Source organism: Macrosteles quadrilineatus, unplaced genomic scaffold (assembly GCF_028750875.1).
Source record: "Macrosteles quadrilineatus isolate MER2022 unplaced genomic scaffold, UCM_ALF_1.0 Scaffold_5__1_contigs__length_97177068, whole genome shotgun sequence".
In the NCBI taxonomy this organism is placed as follows: domain Eukaryota; kingdom Metazoa; phylum Arthropoda; class Insecta; order Hemiptera; family Cicadellidae; genus Macrosteles; species Macrosteles quadrilineatus.
In genome coordinates, this window is record NW_026542598.1 from 94839353 (window position 1) to 94862828 (window position 23476).

Genomic DNA, 23476 nt, shown 5'->3' on the forward strand with positions numbered 1-23476 from the left:
TTATTGACCAAACACAAATCATTAGTGGACGTATCTCAAATACAAAGCCTACTTTCCCAAGATTTCCAAACCCAACAATGACACTTGGCGTCTCACCTCGTCAGGACTAGAAGCCTGGTAGACTCTCCCACTAGGCTGCTCTATGTTGTAATGTTGATCAGCTTCAGACTGTGAGTCGTCTGTCGCTGGTTCCCACACAGGAGTGACGTTGTGACACAACGCGATGGCCTTGACAGCCTCGTGTACTCTGGTGTGCTCACTGCGGCGGATCTTGGACACCTGAGCTGCTGGCTTGGCGGGTGACGTGGAGTCTGTTGTGTACGCCTGGGCAACCTTCTCTCTCACCTGTACATCACAGTGTAAACAAAAACCATATCCCGTGAAACCTTGATAAGAATTGTCTCGAGGGGATTAGAGAAGCAGTCTGGTTCTGGGTGCTCTGCCTGCGACATAGCTACTAGTTCGACATTATTCTGAGGGATCGCAGCACTTGTCAGGTCAATAATTTTTTCTACCAATCTGCAATGTTTATTTTGGGTATTTTTAGTTTTTTGGTTGCCTACCCTGTTTTGGAAAACAAAAATATTAGTGAGAATTTTGAGGTTATGTCCTGTGTCAAAACATTTTAACTGTCTTCTTTAAGATGGAGTGAATTAAACCGGTATGATTGCGAATTGTCTTCCAATCTTTCTGAGAATGTAGATGATAATTTAAGACAAAATAAATAAGGAAGTTGTAGTTTTTTTTTAAGTCACTAAAAAAGCCAAAGAATAGGAATTCTTATGTTTAATATCAGGTAGTGCAATTGTGGTATGCCAATCGGTTAAGGCTAATAGCTTTGGCCTCCCATAATCCCAAAATACTGTCCTCCAGATGAAGCAGTAGAAAAAAGTCTTTTATGTAGACAACTGTCTGAAGAAGTACTACGATCACAAATTTCTGTTTTGTTATGTGACACTTCATTGTGTATATTTAAGGGGCACTTCAACTATATTTAGCAAGAAATAAATACTCCAAGGAATATAGAACAATCTACCCAATTTACATGCAGAGAAACAGCAAAGTATATACAAACATACATTCTTATGGTTGTTTATATGTAGTATTTGTGTTGACAAAATATGACTGACCTGGTCAAAAGATTCGGGCGAGTAAGAGCCGGTTCCCAGGTGGAGACGTTTGAACACCATCGAGTTCTGAGTGAGAGTTCCCGTCTTGTCACTAAGGAGATATGAGATCCTGCCCAGCTCCTCCGGGATGGTGGTACACCTGTAAACAAGAGTCACATGACATTTTGAAAACTTAAATATAACAATAGTTGATGTTAGCAAGAGAAGAAAGGGTTCTTAGTAAAATACAATTACAGTTAGAGAAAATAAGACCGATGAAGGTGGAAAAATGAATAGGGATATGAAGAAGTGATGAATAAGACGGATGGCGAAGGGAAAGAAACTGTAGAGAGATAGGAGAAGATGGAGAGGCCTAGTTGATCTTCAGACCAGGGAACAATTGGAACCGGAGAGGATAAGTATTTATTACATGCTAAATCTCAAATATCCAACACTATCCGATCTCTTTTACTTGAACGTTATAATTGATGACACAGTATAGTTTATAAGGGATGGATTTCACTTAATTTCTTTCTAGTTTACACGGCTCTTGGCCAGAATCATATAAAAAATATCAACCCCAAATTTGTTCTGAACTGCGACCTGGATTAAATATTTTTTCACCTCTTAATCCTATTAGTTATGAGATAAGTACTGAACAATATGCCTACAACTTTCTTTTGGGTGTAAATACCTAACTTATTTTGTTAGTTTCAAAATAATATTGACTGTGATGTTAAAAAATGGAACACTAACCTTACAACAGTGTCTGGCATTTCCTTGTCCCGTTGCATCGTGTAAGAGTAGAAAGCCTTCCCCATATCAAGGTTGACTCTCAAGCTAAAAAAAATATATGAAACAGTAAAGTTTTTTTGTGTTTGACCTTAATGGCTATTTAGTAGCATCCGACATTGCAATTCATGTACCACAAGTCAACAAGCAAGGATTAAAAGTTAAATATACTACGGTAATCCTTTGAAAGAAGATAAAAATTGATAAAACTTTCCAATGACCTATTTAAACTTTCTAGCGAACCATTTTACTCGGAATTCTCTAGAAAGTATTATAACATTATAACACAATTTTTTTTCAGTAACAACCTAATTTAGCAAAACACAGTTAAGGCAATGAACAAAACAAAAATTACTAAACTTTTAAAATTGATAACGAACCTGATGGGAATAATGTACGAGAACAGCAAGACAAATCGGAACATGTATCTGTACCAAGGCCCTTGGAAACCTTTCAGACACATCAGCACAAACGCCAACCCAATAACTGCAGCAAACAGCACCTGGAACAGACAACATGCATGAAATGCTATCATAGCTGAAAACTGAAACAGGCAATGTAGTTTTTACCACATTACACAGTAGGCAGAATATTCTGTATTCATTATGGACCAGAAAGCCTTTGTTGTGGTCAATTTACCACACTTAAAAAAAGTTTTAGGCACAAACAACTTTTCCAGTGGCTCTAAATGAATTTCATCAAAGTCCTAAGCCTCTAGAATACAATTTACCCTGGTAAGCTAACTGAGTTCAATTCATTGCCACAAACAAAACTCCATGTGAGAGTTATTGATTAAGCAGGAGTGGACCATTTTACTAAGTTTGTCAACCACATTGTAGGCTTTTTTGCACACTAGTGTGCTTCACAGCCTGTTAAACTTATGATACCTGATGAACGGCAGCATCCAATCTAAGAGGACTGATGCGGGTATCTGCCTCATTGTTTCAGGGCACTTTAAATTGCCTCATTTGGCTCTGTGCAATCAAATAACATGTTGTCTCAGACTTCCACATGTTATATCTGCACTATAGTTTCTCAAGGAATGCAAGTGTTTCATTTAACATTCATGCATCGGATTTCCTCTAGTAAGCTTTCATATTCTTGCCACCAAATAAGTTTTGGTTTTGTTTTTCAATTCTCTGCATGGTGTGTTGCAGGCTTATGCTAAGATTTTGATGTATTGACGTTTCCTTGTACATATTATGCTTTCAGGAAATAAATCATTCTCATTCTCTCATTCTCATTCTCACCGACCAAGACTGATAAATTAGAATAGATAAAGGTTAACGTAATGGAGTATGGATAATCTGCCAAAACCAAGAGTTAAGAGAATCATTCCGAGACTCCGATATTGTAAGAGAGGTCAGCAGAAGACTAAGGTGGGTTGGCCATATCTTGAGGAGAAATGAGGAGAGCTTGTTGAAGAAGGTAATAAGGGGAGATCCGAGGGGAAGGAGACGAGTAGGAAGACCAAAAGCTAGGTGGTGGGATCAAGTCCTGAATGATATGGAAAAGATGAGACTAGTAGAGAAAGATTCAGAAGACGGAGAGAACTGGCAACAATGTGTTGGCGAGGCCAAGTACCAGCTTGGGTACAAGTGGCCATGGCAGTAAGTAAGTAAAGGTTAATGTAGATTGTCCATCCTTTACACTTTTTTAGTCTTATTACATGCTCTAAAAAAAACAGAAGTTGAACCAGGTAGTTAACCTTAATCTTCCCATTTGTCTAACCACCAAACAGTATTCTCAGCCATTCAAACATTCATACCTTAGTGAGCTGGTTGATCTCCATGTCCAGTAGTCCCACTTTACTGCGAGGCTGCGAGTTGTTCATCACACTCCTAGTCTCCATACCAGTGTAGACAACGGCTCCCACAGCTGTGCCCGAAGCTACTACACAGTTGGTCCACAACGTGTTCTCTACATCCAGACTGTCCTCTCCGCTACCATCGTGCTATCAACATCAGTAATTAATGTTAGAACTTGTGTGATCCTAACGTAAAGTAAGCATAAGCAATAACATCACAGCTATACAAGAGGTTGGCGTACAATTTGGAAACATAACCTGAAACTGCAGCACACTAGAAACTTTTTTCAAACCTTAAAATTGTAGAAAATACAATTGTAACCTTTGCAATTAAAATTAAGGTAGAGTAGTGCGAATTGCTGAAATCTGCTTTAGGAAAACCTTAAATTTTCATAAGAACTTAAAATCTTATGTGGAAAAGCTTAGTACTTAACTGGAGGCTTGGCCTCTTTACCATAAAAAAAACTCTCCTATTACTACGCAAAGTAATAGAACGCTCTTACTCACCCGAGTAAAAGTACCAATGAAGCTATGAATATCCCGCTGCGGTTTCTCAGCAAACAGGGATGCATGGATCTCAAACAGTTTAGCGTTTGTCTCCAACTTCTGAGTGTCAGGCACGGCTAGACGTAGTTTCCAGTCTGTCTCTCCGTCCAGTTGGTCGGTTCTGACGAAACAAGCTCCAGAACGTTCCGTCGTCCGCAGCAACACCAAGTCTGCCGGTACTCGCTGGTCTTTTTCTACGATGATCTGTGGAGGCCAAAGGAATATAATGGAAAAAAATAATAGGAAAAGGTAATATTGTATTCTTAATTGTCAAATATTTTGTAAACAAGTTCCCTTAAAAATTGATGCGACTAAACAAACAAAGTTTACCAATGAAGTAAAGTGAAGTCCATCTGATTCAGATCTGTTTGATTTGGACTTCAGATGATTTGGATAGCCTACTGAGAAAAACTAAGCCACTTTGTTAAACCTAGCCTTCGTAATAAAAAAAGTCACAACTTATTCGTTTTGCACTGTTCAATATAAATATTTATGCAGTAGGCCCAAAGCTTATTTCTTTAAAAATTAGTGGAGTAGTATTACAGAAGGCCTACTGTACATATTTTATTGATTTTGCACCATGGGTGCTTTTTTCATGTAATCATTCAATTTCTGAGACCTTATTCCCTTAATTCACTACCACCATGTTTTTTTTTTCAGGTTGAAATAGTATAATTATACACAAATCTTGTTTAGGATTAGGTTATTTGATGTTGGGTTGGGTTAGGTTACGTAAAAACCAAGACACAGCTTAAAACTTAGTTGTGTGTTGCTACATTTAAATTTAATTTAAATATAGTGGTACTGAATTGAGAAAGGTCCATTTTTGTTTTAACTGCCATACTGGAGATTCTGATATGGATTTAGTCCTGAAGAGTCCAAACTGGAATCCAAAGTACTGTAATATTGGTTCTTTGTTACATTTTGTATTTTTAAATTAGATTTTAAAATCAAAAGACATAAGCAAAAAACGTGTGAAGGTCAATAAGAGATTGAACAAAAAATGAGCAAGGTATAAATTTACTGACAAAACTCAGAATTAATTTTAAAAAGAAATTTTCTTTGTAACCAATGAGTTTATCACTATCAACTGTGAATTCCTTCTATTAACTTATTATGGGTAGCATAAACAGAACAAATTCAGGATATGAAGCACTTTGGTATAACTTACCAAATCGCCAACTTTAAGTTTGCTGGCAGGTACAAGTTCCGTGGCCACGAGACCGTCCCGAGCTCGTATCAGCCGCTTGTACTTCTGACTGTTGACTTCTTGGTCCCTCTGGTGACGACGGAAGTCATCAATCGCTTCCCGACAAATTGTCACGATCAGGACAAAACACTGTGAAACAAAGCTATTAGACACACTGCTTTCCACTCAAGCATTTCAGAAACATTATTTAAAAGGTAAGCCTTAGGATTGATTCTTATAACAAATTGAGAATTGAGATATGGAATATGGGTATGTAAAAATTGAGATATAACAAAATTGAAAATTGGGATGGAACTGATTGGAAGATAAGACAAAACCTCTGCCTTTATACCTCCTAACCCTTACAGCTGCAAAGTTTGCTGATGTTAGGTAAGATAAACCTTTAATCAATAACTGTGAAAATCAGGAACATATTACCATTGACTATTGGATGTACAGAATTAGACCTCCCATCTATATAGACCAGCTGTTGCCAAATTTTTACTAAAAGAGAATGTAGTTGTGTGAACCAGTCACAGAATGTGTTAGTGTCTAAAATTTATGTGGTATTCCCAGATTCAAGAACAAATAATTAATTATGTTGTAAATAAGTGCAAATAAAATAGGATAGTGTGTTTTTAGTGACTAAGTGATAGTGATGTGAGAAGAAACCAGAAGCAGCTCCTGATGATGCCACACTTGTGGCAAAATGTACATAGAGCTCAAACTTATTAATTCATCAAGAACCTGGCAATCAAAAGGTAAACAACATAATGTCTAAAATTCTATTGTCAACCTTATTCTTCGTTGCTGACATAGTTTATGGGTCATAACAGTTGCTTTAGCTCATAATAAGTTGTTCCCTCAGTTTGACTTGGTAAAAAAACATAGTTTATTCAAGAGAAATTAGTAATTTAGATCAGCGCAAATTTTCAGTGGCTCACATCAACTACGACAAATTTGATAAAAAAAACTGGCGAGAACTATAACATGGGGATGGAATGTCTAAGGCAAAAAACAGATGGATTCAAGCTTTAAAGAGAACAGAAGGAACATTGTATTGTTGGTATCTGGTAAACATTGTAAAGTAGGTGTAAATTTGTTTTGAAGATTCCTATAACTCACCAGTGGTCCCCAATAGGTATATAAAAATCCAAGTCTTAGTTCTGGGATGAACTGACTCACTGCCATCAGCAGGAAGTACAAGTTAAGAAAAAACTTGAACTGCTGAAACAATACCTGCAAACAAAGAATTAGTTCAGTCACAGTTTTATACATTACAAATCAAACGACAATCAGAGGTGCGTCAGGTACGGTTACTCTTGGAACTAACTGACAATAACACATCGTTTCCTATTAAATAATGCGCCCGCAGGAAAACTGACGTATATCAGAATTAGGTTAGTAAGAAGTAAAACTTTTCTAAAGATTGTAAACTCACCAATGGTAAGAACGTAATGATGTTGTACTTCTGATTTCTGATCACATTGGCAGGGAACTTTTCCGGGCTAGGACGCCCAATAACAATAGTCCTAGCCCTTAGCTCTCGTTCTCGGAAACATCGCCGCCATATCCACTGGCAGCATCTGAAACAGTAGCGAACAAAATGTTAAAACCCACCAATAAAATATGAATTACAAGAATAATTTCCATCAAAATCTTAGTTTCCAGGCCTTGAGCTGTAACGTTTACCAAAAGGTAGGCTTTACCTTTGTCAATAAAATCAAAAGTTTTAACTGTTGTTATAGCCGTTTTGGCATCACAATGCAATCATCAGACTTGAGGATCTCCGCTCAAGCAGAGTCGTTGAAGTTAAAACACAACACATATTTTTATATTACAATTAAACATCACAAAAACAAACAAGCCTGTCGCACACATGGTACCGGTTGACATTATCACAATCTGAGCAAGACACCGTCTGATGATAGCATTGTAATGCCGAACTACAACAGTTACAACTTTTGAGCTGATTGACGAAGGTAAAACCTACTTTTTAGTTAATATTTTCCAATGAGACGAACACAATTTTTTATAAACAAAATTCTCCTTTGTATTGTTCCCATACAGCACCCTGGATGAAGGAGACCCTTCCCCCTCCACCCATTTTGGTGGAGGTGATAAACTCTTGAAACTCTTAAAGGGTTTTAATCCTAGGTATAAACCATATCCAAATATCATCATCAAATTGTCAACAATTCCCCAGTTAGCCTACTAACAGAGTAATTTATTATTTTCCACTAGGCTAATGCTGGACCTAGATAGTAATTAGTCTTTGTGGTTTTAAGACACTTATCAATTACTCACAGTTTGTTAACATATTTCCTTGACTGTGTCATTAAATTTTGAATGAACCGTCTGAAAATATTATTTGATAATTGGTGTTATACTTTTTATACTATCAGATGTTTTGCCGGCATTTTAATTTTCACATTTTAAAAAGTAGCATTTTAGAAAAAATAATCAGGAGATGAAAAAAAATGTTATGTAAAAAACCAAATAGCATCTTTGTGAGGAACTGTTCAAGCTTTAAATCAATATTTGCATTTGGTTTTGACCCAGAAACAATGACCTATCATATTACTAGTTCTCAAACACTCTAAAAGGACAAAATTCCTTTAATTTGTGGCACAGATGTAATACAAAATATACCAATAATATATATTATAGGGTATAATAAATATTACAACTTTCATATCTGATGAGTTTTTACCTATTATAATGGTCGTTAAATGGTCTCCTCCACATTTTCTGAAGTTATAAATCTACACTATTACACAATTTCATTATCACTGGCAAGTAGCAACGCATACATAAGGTAGGTTCAATGTCTATCAGAACAAAGATCACAATCTAAACACTAAGGTACATTTCCTGCAGTGTTGATTCATTACCTCAGCAAAATTAACCTACAAATCCATAGGTTGGCGGTTTTAAACAAGACAGTTTAGCCTAGGTACTGTGTTAAATTAAATTTAAAATATTTAAGAGAAATAAATATCCATTTTAAGTGTATTACGTTGCTACAAACACTATTTGGTAAGTAAAAAAATTAAGATAACAAAAATTGACCAGAAATGTTGTAGCTATAGGGATATTTACAAATTAAAATCCTCAACCTGCATATAACAGTCATTACTCCAATCTGATAGCATTATTAAAAACTTAAGGACAAACCATTGCACGGTTTTGATGTAAAAATATTATTTTAATGTTCACCGGACATTATAATTTCCATACAGTACTTAAACATTTATTACCATTTATATTTACATGACGAAGAACCTGATGCATTCAAAATATTGTAATGTTGATATTAAGAGCTTTTAAAAAAATTTAAAGATATCAGAGACTATAACAAGCATTCTCAACAAAAGAACTTGTTTTAAAATAAAAATTAATTGTTAAAGCATCTTCTATAAAAAATAAATACTCCAGCCACGGCAAACCTGCAGACTTGGTAAATTTCCAACTGCCCTGTTGGATTATCAATAATATAATTTTCTAAAATTATCTGATTTATTTCCTATCCATAAGCTAAGCTTATGAGGATCAAAAACTTTTGAGAAAACCATAAGCTGCATACCAATCAACCATACTTGAATGAAAGGTCTTTAAGTGAAACTTGCCCAAAAAATATCAGTTTTTTCAAAAAATCCCGTTTTAAGGGCAGCAACCTCAGTTAAAGGGGTGTATTTTAATCATCATTTAAATTCTTGAAGATACATCAGCTCTTAGATTTAGTATTTAGTTAGTAGTTTTATTTTCCTTGCCAAGTTAACCTTTTGATTATACCGTAGATTTTATTATTGCATCAAGAGAAGTGACGGTACATTTTTCTTATAATGTGGGATGGTGTTCAAACCTTTGAATTCCATTTTAAACTGTTTACTTATTACTTCAGTATTATATTTTAAAAACACAGCAACTGATGCAGAAAAATTTTGTTAAGGCCTACACAATTAAATGACACAATAACCGTAGAATTTGGCTGGAGCCTTATGTGCTCCAATCCAACTGAGAAAAAACGCATCTAGGTAGAATATTTTACCTTGTGACATGGACATTGATCAAATTAATTTAAATCAAGAACAAGCGCTTAATCATCCAGCATTTGCATTGGAGTAAAAGTAAAAACAGTTCACTATTCTCCATAAAAATAACATGAGAATTTTAAATTAGGCCTAATCATTTTTTTCTCTGTAGCCATTAACTGTACAAAAACACTTCAACATACCTACCAAATTATTTTTTTTTTTAAGCTTGTCTAAACAAGCTGTCTAAACAAGCTAGATCATTGTTGAAAACTTAATTTCTTTGTTAATTCTTCACCCAGTTATTCTTTGTTAATTTATCGTTATTTCATCGTTAATTTATAAACTGCTATTCTTCATATTGTTACTCAATTCAAATGTTATTATTGTTATACCATTATTGGATTTGTTTTGTTTTACCTGTCACGTTTTTTACTTGTGTGCTAGGTACTTGTACCTGGCTGTCGTGTTTGCCATCTTGTTGGCTTTCACTTATGTCGTTTTGTTCTTTGACTAATTTATTTAATCAATTTGAATTTACTATCAACTTTTGCATTGTACTAGTTGCATGAGTTGAAAATATGTGAGATATGTGAAAACATATGAGCAAGTCTTGATCATATGTTTACCAATATCTAAATGGAGCTGTCCGTTGGAATGTAAAATAAAATATAATAGTGGCACTTGGCTTTGAACTCAAAACACCATGGTACTGAATGATTAGGCCTAACCAAAATTAAGAGATTATCGAATTCTTATAACTTGGCATATGGCCGCATTCGTTAATAGCTTAAAACTTGTTCTCTTAAATGTCATATGTCACAATATTGCAGGAACTACAATATACGCTCACTCATGTGTTGCTGTAGTCATGAGAGACAATTGTCACGCATTTATTCTCTGTATACACTAACTTGGCGTCTGGACCCTTGACTACCTGCGACCGGGCCGGGACCGTCCCTTGCTCGCTCACTTCTTGAGCAGCCGTTTTCTTAATTAGTCACCTAGTCGCACCCCCACTGCACTTATTAACTTTTTTTGCGGGGCGGAATTTTACATTTTTATCTGTACGAGCAAAAAGTCCATGAATAAATAAGTAAAATGATACCAAACTTGACTATATTCTTATTATGTTTGTAGAACCTACAGGCACAGACAATGGAATAAACATTAAAGTATTATATTGTCTGTGCTACAGGCTCTATATGTACAGTAGCTACTGAGGAATAGAAACTTTATTAGGGATAGAAATAAAACAATATCGTTATGTATGAATTATTATTAATTTGATTTAGACGTGCACCGCGAATCTGCAAACACAAAAAAGGAATAGTGATTTATATATTTAAATTTCCTAATAGTGTTAGGGGAATAAAGTTTAACAAGTAAAAACATGTAAAACGTGTTGCGGTGATGTAGTTTGTCACAACCTAATTCATATGTTTCATTGAGTAGATCTAACCAATCACATTTAAGATTATTGTAAACGTGAAACACTTTTAAACCGTACGTTTCCCTCCGTAAGTTAGTATACGTAATGTTATGTGTTAAATGGTAAAAAAAAATAATCTTAAATGCGAGCGAAAGTAGCATTTGGCTTGAAGTGTCAAAATTGCGTCATTTTCTACGGGTCAAATGAAACTTAAAATTAATCATACAATCATTATGTTTCTAAGGATATGTCAATTGTCGATTAAAAATTACAGAATCATGTGCATGTGTTGAGTAAATGTTTTTAAGCTAATTCAATGTCTGTATAAAGTGTAGGCCTACGACGGGCCTACCGTAGTTTTTCGGCAGATTATACATATTTCATCAATAGCATTTCAATACCCAATACGCGATTAATCTAATGGTGATATCCCACGTCAGAATCGTCGTCGCTCGTCAGAGGTCTTAGGACGTGAATCACTCATTTCCCGGAAGACATGGGGGTTGGTTTAAAGATATAACAATATCAACGGTATTCATAATATGAATAATTAAAAATAATTTAAACTTAAGGTTAACTTAACGGAATATGGTCAAGTTTAGTATCACTTTTCTTAAAATTTCATGAACTTTTTGATTGTGCAGGAAAAACATTAAAATTCCGTCCCGCACAAAAAAGTTCATAATTGCAGTGGAGGTGCTACTAGGTGACTAATTATAGAAACAGCTGCTCAACAGTGGGCGAGCAAGGGACGGCCCCGGTCCGTCCGCAGGTAGTCAAGGGTTCAGACGCCAAGTTAGTGTATACAGAGAATAAGACCTACGCTACACTATAAAATATATAATTTTTTGTAGCTTATGCTACCTTTTGGTAGGCCGGATAACATCTGTACGAGAGCTGGTTGTGTCCCGTAGGCTGTAGGTTAGAAACCCCCGACATAGATTAACTTACAGTCAATTTGTCATATTATAAAATCTGGGATAGAAAATCCCTAATAAGTTTATATTTAAGTTAGCCAAAGAAGTCATCCTAAGTTAAGTATCGTACTCCTAAAAGGGGTGTTAAGCGCCTGCCTGGTTTCAATACAGGTAAGCTATCTAAATTATTCGCCTCAAAATCAGAAATTAGCCGCTTACCATAGTTTTGTCAATAGATTATTATCAATTCCATTGTCCGAAGAAGATTACAAGGAAGAGGTAAACACGCTAAAATACATTGCGGTGTCCAATGGATAGGCTACAATAGTAATATTATTGACAAACTCATTAAGAAACACAAAAATAAAAATATCCACACCAACAAGAGAACAAACAAACCAATATATATATCTACTGAGTTTGGCACGTACTTTCACGGCACATTGAAGAAAGAAATGTCAAAGAACAATGTTGTAGTATCGTTTGGTACTAACAATAGACTCTCATCTGCATTAAGAAGCAATAGGAATAAATCTACTACTGATAAATCAGAAGGATCTGGTGTTTACAAACTTAATTGTGACAGCTGCTCTAGTTTTTGTATTGGACAAACCCCGCCCATTCAAAACTAGATATACGGAACACCTACCAAAACCATCCATCCACAAACCCAATTCTGCATTTGCTGATCACCTGATAAGTAATAACCATGATGTCTCATCTATTGACAAATCCATCAATGTATTACATTTTTATAGAAAAAGAGGTCGTTTCCTGGATACGATCGAAGAATATGAGATAGGCCTATTCAAGGCCGGCAAGAAACATACCCGACACATCCTCAATGAAAAAAACATCGCTTGAGTCAAACATTATTTACGAAGCAGCCTCATTCATACAAAACTTATCAGTAGACAATAAGTTTGATAACAACAAAGGATAGGAGGGGAGGGGAAGGACACGGCGACGGTCAGTCTAGACCTACAGCCTGAACCCGCAGCCGCGTCATGAGTAGTATGACCATAGAGTATTATTCGTTAAAATGTGTGTTCGTGTTCGTTTTTGTCATTTGTTCGTCTCGTTATGTGTTTTTGAAGACTTTACGACGACCTCCTAGGAGCGAAAAAACCACGTCTAGGCTTGACAATGACACCAATTAAGTGTGTCGAAACCGGTAGCCATTAAGTCTACCAAGGATTACGTTGGCAACAAGGTATTTAACCTCTAGATTAGTAGTAGATATATCCTTGTTCGCGTTTCATCCGAATAGTGCTAAGCTTAGGCTATATATTGTAGGCTACCGACGCGACGTTCGACCGTGTGAGTTGAAATTGGCATTTCGGTTGACTTGGTTGTGGTTTCGAAACAGCGATGGTTTATTTAAATATCTCTTACAATCGAGGCCCAATATATCTTTCCAGCACTATTGAGATGAAAAATTTTGTTTTTACCGATTTTTGTGCACACTAAGATTAAGTTAACCCCCTGTAGCAAGCCTAGCACGGTACTATATTATCCGGAGGCCACCTTTATACAGCGCGCTACGACGGTTATGTTAGGTTGGGTTAACATAAATGGAAAGAACATACTTTAACTGACTTACTGTCCATATTTGAAAGGATTAAAATTAGGGGGCCTTTGAGTTCTACCTCCTAGAAGGCAGCGATGTTGGCGAGGATTGAGTTGAATGCATCTAGCTGCCACACCAGATACAGGTGGTGACTGGTAATACAGGCGCTCCGGTTAACGACCTCACCTTGGCCTATTTGGAGGGGGTTTAGCAAACGAAAGTATGACTCATCCTGGTATTGTTTGATTCATAATGAAACAAGGAAAGCTCTACAAACATATTTATGATAACCCAACCTCACATAACCGCTGCAGCAGGCTGTATAAGGGTGGCATCCGGATAATACCAAAGTACCTCTATTACTTTTTCAGACAAAATAGGCTAAGTAAATAGGCTAGCTCTAGCATTTTTTGGAAAATTACAAAAAAAAAATCGGCTGCACTTTAGTATCTGTTCTACACTCATTCGAATAAAAATATCGATACCTTTAAAGATTATTCGATAGGCCTATATAGAATTTCATTCGGTTAAGTTGGTTTAGGTTAGGCTAACTAACCAAACTTGATATATCGAATGAAATATTTGATATATTCATTCAAATGAGTGTAGGACAGATAACTTACCAAAGTGCAGCCAAAAATTCTAGCATTTTATGGCCAAGTTGAGTAGGCTACTTATATAATCATCAAGAATGGGCTACGGTACTTAATCAGGTAAGTCCTACACTTTTATCAGTATTTAAATACAGCGTAATAAGATCAATAATCGAGGAGCCTATATTCTTCAGCAAGGCCTAGGCCTATTTGTAACTTACAAAACATTTAGCTAGCCTAAATTGTAATTAAACTTAATATGGGCTAATTAAACTTATTTTGCACTAGCCAAATTAACTTATTAAACATGCAGATCTGTTAATCCTAAAGTAACATACAGTAGTAAATTATAAATGACTAAATATGAACCTTGAACATGAATTTGATTCTGGTGGTTTAGAAATGAGGGGCACATCTTCTTTCATTAACTGAGTGGTAGAAGAAGATAATTCAACAAGACACAAAGAAGATGAAGCTGCCATCTTGAGTCAAAAGTGTCTTTTATAATAAAATATCAAAATGGTTCACTAAACAAAACAGTTTAATTTGTCATGGCTTGATTACAAGTCGCTTCACCATCATTGACGTCCTACTTCACTTGTTGGAAAACAGAAGTCCACAGTCCATATTGATCCATGACATCAGCTGATAAAACCCACCAAGGACAAAAAAACTATATCACCCAAATCTCGTTACTTTTGCGATTAAATTCACTACATTTTATATTATTCTGAATTTACTTACCCACACATAAGCCGAGACAAAACATTTTTACAATTTCTTAAAGTCCTAGGTCGATTCCCACTCATTCTGGAAGATCTGTATTCACTATCAGGATGAAGGAGATAATCGGTTTCGTCTGCTTCAAAATCCCGTTCGTCAGAACTCATAACCAGAGGAATTTCTTGGGAGTTTAAGGACCTGTTCTGTTAAAATACAACAACTTATTATATTTTGCATTAATTCAAGGGATATTGATTGGTATTCGATTAGAAACATACGTCTAGATATGGTGTAGGCCTTACACTGAACGATCATTAGAACATAACAACAACAAACAAACCAAAACAATATTTAAAATAAATTATAATATTGCTAGGATAATTTTACGTAGCGATCATACCCTTCTATAAGCTGAATAATGCATAACCTAATTAATGTTTAAAATAAATCCTGAACTATTCTCGGCTGCATCCATTTGGACCCTTTGTTATGACAACAAACTATGCGTTGGTTGGTTCTAACCTATAAACGTGAAAAGTGATGAACCTAAACTAAACTTAACTTGACCATCGTGGTACTTTGACATTTGACAATGTTTTGTTTTGTCTTTAATCTAAAAATGGTCCATAGAGTAAGAAACATATTTAATTGGATACTTAGTCTTCTTCAGCACGTAATTAAAATCCGTACTACAAAATTATATAATATAAGACAATAATAGGTTTTTTACATACCTCAGTCATTTTGATTTTACATACCTAAACATTATATAATATAGCCATAGACCTCTTTCATGGCCATCTTTGACTGTTTGCAACATAACCGCTTCAAGATTTGCAATGCGATGAGTCTACGCGTCTACGTGTGTTGTGTTGGTTAGTCCATGGATAAAACCATAGATAAAACATACTCCCTTAGGTTAGTGTATGGTTAGAAAATACTACGGTTTGGGCCTGCTTTCTTACAAAAAGTAAAAAAATACACTTAGAGCGTCAAACCCTTATAAATCGTAAACAATACCTGCTGCCTAAAGCACAAAAACTGTAAATTTTGACGTTAAGACTACCTCATTTAGCCAAATCAATCTAATTCCTAATTTAACTTATACACTTCTTAACTACAGTATCAGTAGAAAATACTCCAACACAGAAGAATTACAGTCCTCTCTACGATTTTGTAAAAACTGAAATAAATAAAATAGATACTCATACCATAGATAAAACATACTCCCTTAGCTAGTGGACATAGGTTATATAGCTAGTGGACGAGTTATTGTTTATGATTAGATAGTTTTATTTGGTTAAAAACGAGATTTTAAATTACTGATATAGCAAGAAACAAATTGTAAACAAAACACGACATCTACAGAAAACCGGACAGAAGCAACAGTAAAATTTGCAACTACTTTATATTCCTATATTGCTAATCTTACTACAACTACGCTATGGCTACATAGTTATATTACGTAGTAAGTTGACGCCTGCACAACGTGGAAACACAGCAATGTTTACAAACTAACATTTTTCGTCCGCTAGCGCTTGGTAAATCGGACTTTCTTTTCCGCTCCGCTCCGCATGGCGCCTGTCAAATTGGTAGCAGAGTAGTGCTTGAATCACTTTACAATTTTATTATCAAAATAAATTCATTTGGTTGTATAAATTAAGTGTACCTCTAGTTTTTATTTCCGACGATAAAGAAATAATACATATGCCTCGCTGTTTTATCAAGCCTTCAAGAAAGAGAGGTAATAAAAAATAATTAATCTATAAGTGTAGGCCTAATGTTCGTTTTAGTTAAATGCACACCACACAGTTCTAAACAATCAACTTAAAACTAATAAAATTAAACAGTGACTTTTGTATAATTAAGTTATAGTTTAGGTTAGATACAAATTCGTATTTTAAACTTACTGAATTTATTTAATTTATGAAATGTAAATAACACTAAAGTTATTCACAGAGACTTTAACTTAAGCTTTGCCTATTCATAAAACTAGACATTCCACAGACAGTTTGCACTGATGATATAAATTACTGGTTTTTGTTGAATAAGTTATGCTTGAAAACTTATATTAACCAAGTCAAACTCATAGGACGACTTGTGAGCATCTTTACTTTTATGTCACGTTTTTAAAATATCCCAGCCTCAGTAACAAAAAATAAGTCATACTTAATTTTGAATTTTTAACTTAGTGTAATCTGCAACTGGCTACTGTCTAACAGAACTATATGTTTTTTCTCCATAAAGAATTATAGGGACACCTCTGGTCCTAGATGGGATGTCTACTTATTTAAAAGGCAATGCTTTGAGTCAACTGGCCGAGATATAACAGCACAAACAGGCCATTCAAAACATTAAATCAAGTTTCAATGCTATACTGTTAAACAAATAATTTGAATAATGTATAGTATTAAACTGTACAATATTCAACAAAAAGTCAATATACTTCACTTGACAATAAGAGCGAATCTTATAGATACCGGTAAGTTAAATAAAATGCCATAGTTTATGGACCCTTTAAATAGTCCCGCTTTTCATAATGGCAAAAAATTGTAATTAATTTATAAAACGTTACTACTCCTTTGAACATTTGCTGGTGCCGTTATATGGAACGACTTACTCCTTTCATAATAATTTGCCTTACTAAATACACTATAATAATTTGCTAGTTAAAGGGTTAAAATAAGTAGCCTATAACACAATCCATATCTTGATGGCACCCAATTTTTTTTAAATATTTTTACTTTTGGCCTGAGACCAGAGCAGATTGAAGCCTAAATGATACAATTTTACCTCAGCTGCAAAAACCAACTACATAGTTATAATAGTACGTAGTTATAATACAAGAAATGGAGAAAATCTAAGCATTCCTTTCTGCAGACTGAGCAAACAAAAATAGTGTTACCGGGTCCTTGGCATCAGACTCTATAACCACCTGCACCAAAACAAAATCACTCCCTCTTAAGAATTTTAAAAAGAGAATAGAGGAGCTACTCAAGGCACGGCCCCTGTACTTCATGAAGGAATATTTCACAGAGGAAAATGGTGAATGGACCTCGTAACTACAGCCATGTTAACCGCATAACTAAAGTACCTATTAAAACTAAATTTTTTTACTAAATCTATCCAGTCACTACTGGTCAACGATGGATATATGGTATAAAGTTTTAAATTAATATTATTTTTTCAGGTGGAGAAGATGGCTCGGTTTTGAACATGAGCCACAATCGAATCACAAGAAGTGAAGCACTTAAGCCTGATATGTTAAGTAATTTAAAAATCAAGGAAAATAATGATGGTATGTAAATAGTTTTTCTGATAAAAATTACAATATGAACTAATTACAAAATTTTACATTTGGAGTCCATTTATGTAGGTGGAAAGATTTATTAGTTTTTGTATATAGGCCTACAGTTAATTATCAGCCTAACAAAAAGTGACATTTTCTTCGCTTGAATTAGTTTGCTGAAAACAGCTGATTTGTCTATAGCTAAGCAGATGATTTCTCAACTTTTTGTCCACTCTACAGTATAAACAAATGACAAACTGAAATGACAAATAAAAATTTAGGCTTACCAGTGGAGATGGTAAAATCTGGACTCCGGACCGATTTACTTTTTCGATTTTAGGTCTCCAGAGGCCAAAAACACCCTTTGTTCAAATTCATGTATTAGGCCTTTTCCCAGTATGGAAAAATTACCAAAAGTGACATTTTCTTCACTTAAATTAGTGCAAAACAACCGATTAGTCTATAGTTAGCTAAGCAGGTGATTTCTCAACTTAATTGCCCAATACTTTTCCCACTCTATACTAAATGACAAATCAAAATCTAGGTTTTTTAGTAGAGGAACCAACGTTTATTTATGACTACATCATATAAATTAAAATTTATTTTAAAATTTGAAATCTTACTTCACATTGTAGTCTGCTGTAGAACAAAGAATAATATGACATGAAATTTTACAAGTTTGTTTAAACCTAATTATGATAATTGTTATATAGGTGATTTCTTATAATATTAATAGACAATTTTATGGCTGTTAAAGATATTAAATATTGCACTTGATTTTCTAAATTGAATTTCTTCCAAAATTTCTCAACTTGTTGAGGACATTTTCCGAATAATAGGGCATAGTTTTCTTATAAATATTTTACTTTTTCTTCATGGACTTTCTGTGGCTAATTTTCATTTGTCATAATTCTTTCCTTGTTAAAAAAAGTACTAATTTGCTCACTAATTGCACAAATACTACGGTGCAGTTTTTATATAGATCACTATATTATAAAAATTGCAAATAGCATATATCAAAGCTTCAAAGGTAGATATGTCTATCGGAAGTTTGATGGGGGAAATATCTAATGCTAGTCTTCTATGTACAGTAAACTCCACTCTTCTGTCCTCAAAGTTTGGGTGGATATAGATGGTGTCTTAGGATGGTATGTAGAGAAAAATTAGGAAAATGCTCCAGACACTCACCACTATTTGCAAGTGGTATTAAATTCAATAGCAATTAATTGTTGAAATTCCGTACAAAATTAAGCAACAGTGGTGGGAAAAGGTTTCTTGTGGGAATGCACATCCTGCTTTCCACTAATTGACGCAATACCCATTGCCAAGAGATAAAACAGTACACAATCTTGTCATTTCTGTGCAGCAAAGCACACATTGTGGAATTTTCCGTGCCTACCACACAATCTCCGCCTTGATATTCACCTAATTGTAGTCATTGCATTGACTTGACTTAGTCGCCAAGAAGCAATACAAAGGACAGATGAGGCTACTGTAATTGATCCAATCCTAGCACATACTGTCTCGTAATGAACAACTCACATGTGAAAATATGAAAAATTGAAATTTAACTTTTATTGTAATTTATCAATAATCATACTCATCCAAAAATGGATTGTTTCTATATTTTTTAGATTGGAGTGAAGTCAACGAGCTGCCTATTACAATAAGATGGGACCTTTTTAAGCTTCCAGATAAAACAGAGATAAAATACATTGAACCAGAGTATGACTCTCCCCCGTTGAGTGAAACATCGGACAATGAAACAGAAAGTGCTCTTGATTCATCAAGCATTTTGATGCAAGAATCAATGCCGACAGAAGACATGGCCGAACTGAGCTATCTGCTTAATGCTCTTACAGGACTCAGTCAGGTTAATCTATGAATTTGGCTATAATTTAGTTTTAATATTACAATCAAGAATACCTACTTAAAATATTTATACCTTTGATTAGGTACTGGATGGAATTGGGCTGTCGTTAACAAAACAACACAATAGTAAAAAACACTACGGGTATTTCCAACACAAAGTACTCCGAACACAAAGTATTTGGAACTATGGCATTGACAACAGAACTTTACAGCAACTCATCGCTTTATAATTTATGTTCCTGGATTGAATGGAATTGTTAACTCAACTCATAACCTAATTGAGTGCATCAATGCACAATGTCACAATTAATTGCATATTAATATTATGTAGCAAAATGACAAACCCTATTGCACTGTAAAATGTTTAAAGGGTAATAAAGATTCTTATTCTTATTCGTTAATGATTGTCTAGTTTAAGATATTGGGTTGGTTGGGTTATTCATGTGTAAAAAATAGTTGACTTGGCAATTAACAATTTAAAATACCTTTTGGGTTATACTGATGAATTTTAAAAGTGAAATTAATATAGATACAGACAAATCGCAGCTGACTACCTTCCTAGTTCACACCGTAACAATTGTAATGGTTAAGTAAGTGTTCGGTAGTACTAATATGTAAACTAAACTTTGCTGTAAACTGATTGTATGCTGTGCTGTTAATGAGCATGTAAATAAAGTACTACTTTTAGTTACACAAGTGGAAAAATTATGAACTTTCAATACAAAAAAATGTAAACTGTCAAACAATCTAAATGTTAAAAATACTGGATTTTTGTGACACCATTGTATTTTTTAACGAAATTACAAATAAGGGAAACTGTCTATTGTCTAAAATGTACACCAAGCTTCACCACTTTTCACCTGGCAAACATAGGGTAAACCTATATAAAACAAATACGTTTTTTCTACAAACACTCACAAGAATTTTTTTCTCTTCTTTTATCCTAGGAAATATAGGCACTAGCCCGTGATTGTTTTTTGCATTACTTCAGGCTAGACCTAGGGGTTGCGACATTATCACTTGGATAAAATGCATTGGTGATTTGAATCTGGGACCTAAGTCCCGCATTTTTTACTAAACACACTCTTGCACTCACAAGGATTAAATCCATAATCATTTTGTGAATTCTTGTGGCAGATGAGTAAGGACAATACAACTGAGAGTAGCAACAGCCAGCATAAGTCTGCGGAAGGCAAGCTAGAATCTACGTTGCACTACTGCTCGTACTGCAACAAGGGGTTCGACCGACCTTGGGTGCTGAAGGGTCATATGAGACTTCACACCGGTGAGCGACCATTTACCTGCTCCATGTGCCACAAGAGCTTTGCTGACAGGTTAGTGGACTTTAGTGTTTATTATGATTTGATATTTCGCTTAAGAAAGCTTGTTACAGGAAAGGAGTCGTATTAAACGTGTTTGATGTTTTTCTATCAACGTCAATGTTTTAAAATTTAAATAATAGGTTATGGAAATTATAATTTACATCCATTGTAGAACATTTAGCCTACATTTGGCTGTCTATGTTGGGGTCCAAGCTAATATTTTATGGGTTGGAAACCTTTTAAACAATTTCAATGGAAAGCGGACACATCCATTTTGTGGATATGACGTAACCAAACTTGCTCCAGCAACGAAAATGCTTAACACTAGACTAGCAATTTATTATACACCCAGTGTATTTCTAGTTTCCTAAGACTTAATGTTTCACAATTTTTGATACCCAGTTGCAGTCGGTTTCATCTTGAATCAGTGTTGATAAAAAAGATTGACTGTAGTCGTCGTTAGATGCCATACTAGATGGAAACATGGTTCCGAAGAAAAATTGTAACTATAACGAGATCCAATTATTTTGTGTTTTGATCCTTGATTACCAAACTCTTATGCTTCCAATATCTTTCCTGCCTCCTTCGATCTCTGGTCAGAGAGATCGTCCCTGAACTCTTTCCCATCCATCTGTCCTTATCCATTGTGTTGAACGTTATCTCAGTTTGTTTTAAAGATTGTCTGTAAATTTTGACAGGAAGTTGGTTATTGAAGGCCACATAGCATTGCACTTAGACGAGACGCTGATTTATTGCTCTATGTGTTATGCGAGCTTGGCTGAGAGGTAAGTTGCGCTTAGGCCTATGTCTTTCTTTAATGTGTTTTGTCTTTGTTGGCACACTTTCCTCATCCTTCCCTACTCCTACTAGTAACCTATCAGTGTCCAAAAGGTAAAAAAGGTTGTGGTAAAAGTTATTGAAGAAGTGTTGTACTTATCTTGTTTTGGATTTGTGTGTTTGTTTTGTTTGTCTACTCTATTGCGATTTTTACGTTTTTTGTGTTCTAAACCCTTGTCTTGTTACTATTTGAACGATTTGTTAGATAGCATTGTTAATTGATAGTTAAATTAATTTTAATTATATGGCAAATATCATTTGGGTCCAGTATCAATACCGCGTAAAATCTAACTTAAGATTGTCATTACTGTATGAACGGGGAGCAAGCTGAGCTGGTCTAGTGGTTAGAGTGCAGGACTCCGGTTCCAGAGGCCCCGGGTTCAAATCCCACCAATTCACTAATGGATATTATCTATGTGATAATGTCACAACCCCTAGGTCTAGCCTGAAGTATTGTGAAAAACAATTCCGGGCTCCTGCCTAGCGTCCTAGGGGAAAAAAACTGCATGAATGATCTAAATCTCTCTCTCTAAAACTCTCTTCAACTTGAATCAAACCTATGTCCAGCATTATCTTCATTGGTTTATTTTCCAAGTTCCCTATGGTACATGGTGAAAATCCTTGTGTTGTATTCATGTTGGTTGTGTTTAATCTATGTTTATATCTTTGAACAATTTTTGGTGTAGTAACAGGATCTCTTTTTACAACAGGTCTAATCTAAGAGCGCACCAACGCACAAGAGGTCATCATCAGTGGGCTTGGCGATGTAAAATGTGCGGAAAGGCGTTCTCCCAGAGGAAATACATGGTACGCCACTGCCAGAACGCTTGCATCAAGTACCTACTTACCCAGAATGATAAAACTGAAGAATCCAAGAACATTGTAAATGAAAAGCCAAAGAAAAGGAGAGAATTGAAGAATGATAAAAGTGAAGGGTTGAAGTGCGAGAACAGTGAAGAACTGATGGGAGAACCAATTGAATCACATTGATGTTGGAGTTTCGTAGTTGTGTTACTAGAATTTTCAAATTTGTTTACAGCCATCTTACTGTTAAATTTGAAGTAAAATTTTATCAGTGTTACGTTTTTGTAATTAATGATAGGCTCTGTCTAGTTTTAAATCTATATTGTCTTGAAGTGAGGATTCAATATGTGACCCAAGTTTTTATATTTGTCTAAATGCTGCAACCGTAAATACATGCATTGTTTGTAGCAATTTAAGTTTTTTTATGGAGTAAAAGTTTTAGAAAAGATGTAGGCTATTTTGAAATGAGTAGCAAGTTACACTTACTAATGAATGTATGTCTTTGCATAAAATAAGCCTACAAATTATATTTTTGTTACAAATAAACTTTTTCTCAGGATCCAGTTTCGTTTACTGAAATCCTATAACCCTCAAATACATAGGCTTGTGTTTATTTACTTAATGAAAGATTTTCTTTGTA

At 35.0% G+C, this 23476-nt stretch overlaps 2 protein-coding genes across 4 annotated transcripts in view; one reads left to right on the top strand and one right to left on the bottom strand.

Moving 5' to 3' along the window:
• Positions 1-15225, bottom strand: part of LOC128994033 (probable phospholipid-transporting ATPase IIB) — a 32553-nt gene extending 17328 nt beyond the window's left edge. The window contains exons 1-11 of one of the 2 annotated variants that reach the window (XM_054418236.1): positions 15113-15225; positions 14734-14915; positions 6885-7029; positions 6569-6682; positions 5426-5593; positions 4216-4458; positions 3670-3855; positions 2282-2403; positions 1866-1949; positions 1131-1269; positions 97-345 (exon numbers count right to left, since the gene is read on the bottom strand). In XM_054418236.1, the coding sequence (XP_054274211.1) occupies positions 97-345; positions 1131-1269; positions 1866-1949; positions 2282-2403; positions 3670-3855; positions 4216-4458; positions 5426-5593; positions 6569-6682; positions 6885-7029; positions 14734-14915; positions 15113-15136 (1656 nt within the window). In that variant the 5' untranslated portion in view covers positions 15137-15225. Of the gene's footprint in view, positions 1-96; positions 346-1130; positions 1270-1865; positions 1950-2281; positions 2404-3669; positions 3856-4215; positions 4459-5425; positions 5594-6568; positions 6683-6884; positions 7030-14358; positions 14601-14733; positions 14916-15112 lie in introns of those variants that run through there. The other variant, XM_054418237.1, reaches the window with a different exon arrangement.
• A 1069-nt stretch (positions 15226-16294) lies between these two features.
• On the top strand, positions 16295-23242 carry LOC128995359 (zinc finger protein 182-like). 2 transcript variants are annotated; one of them, XM_054420357.1, is made up of 6 exons: positions 16295-16456; positions 17903-18010; positions 19636-19874; positions 21011-21207; positions 21894-21980; positions 22743-23242. In XM_054420357.1, the coding sequence occupies exons 1-6, from the start codon at positions 16420-16422 to the stop codon at positions 23020-23022; spliced, it is 948 nt and encodes a 315-aa protein (XP_054276332.1). In that variant the 5' UTR covers positions 16295-16419; the 3' UTR covers positions 23023-23242. The 2 variants fall into 2 exon arrangements, with proteins under 2 accessions (XP_054276332.1, XP_054276333.1); XM_054420358.1 differs by lacking the exon at positions 21894-21980.
• The last annotated feature ends 234 nt before the right edge of the window (positions 23243-23476 follow it).

Bases quoted from the DNA above. Each gene is read 5' to 3' on its own strand.
- LOC128995359 (XM_054420357.1), top strand. From the start codon at position 16,420: ATGCCTCGCTGTTTTATCAAGCCTTCAAGAAAGAGAG. The intron at 19,875-21,010 runs GTTAATCTATGA...TTCTTGTGGCAG, and splicing joins CTCTTACAGGACTCAGTCAG to ATGAGTAAGGACAATACAAC. The intron at 21,981-22,742 runs GTAAGTTGCGCT...TTTTTACAACAG, and splicing joins TATGCGAGCTTGGCTGAGAG to GTCTAATCTAAGAGCGCACC.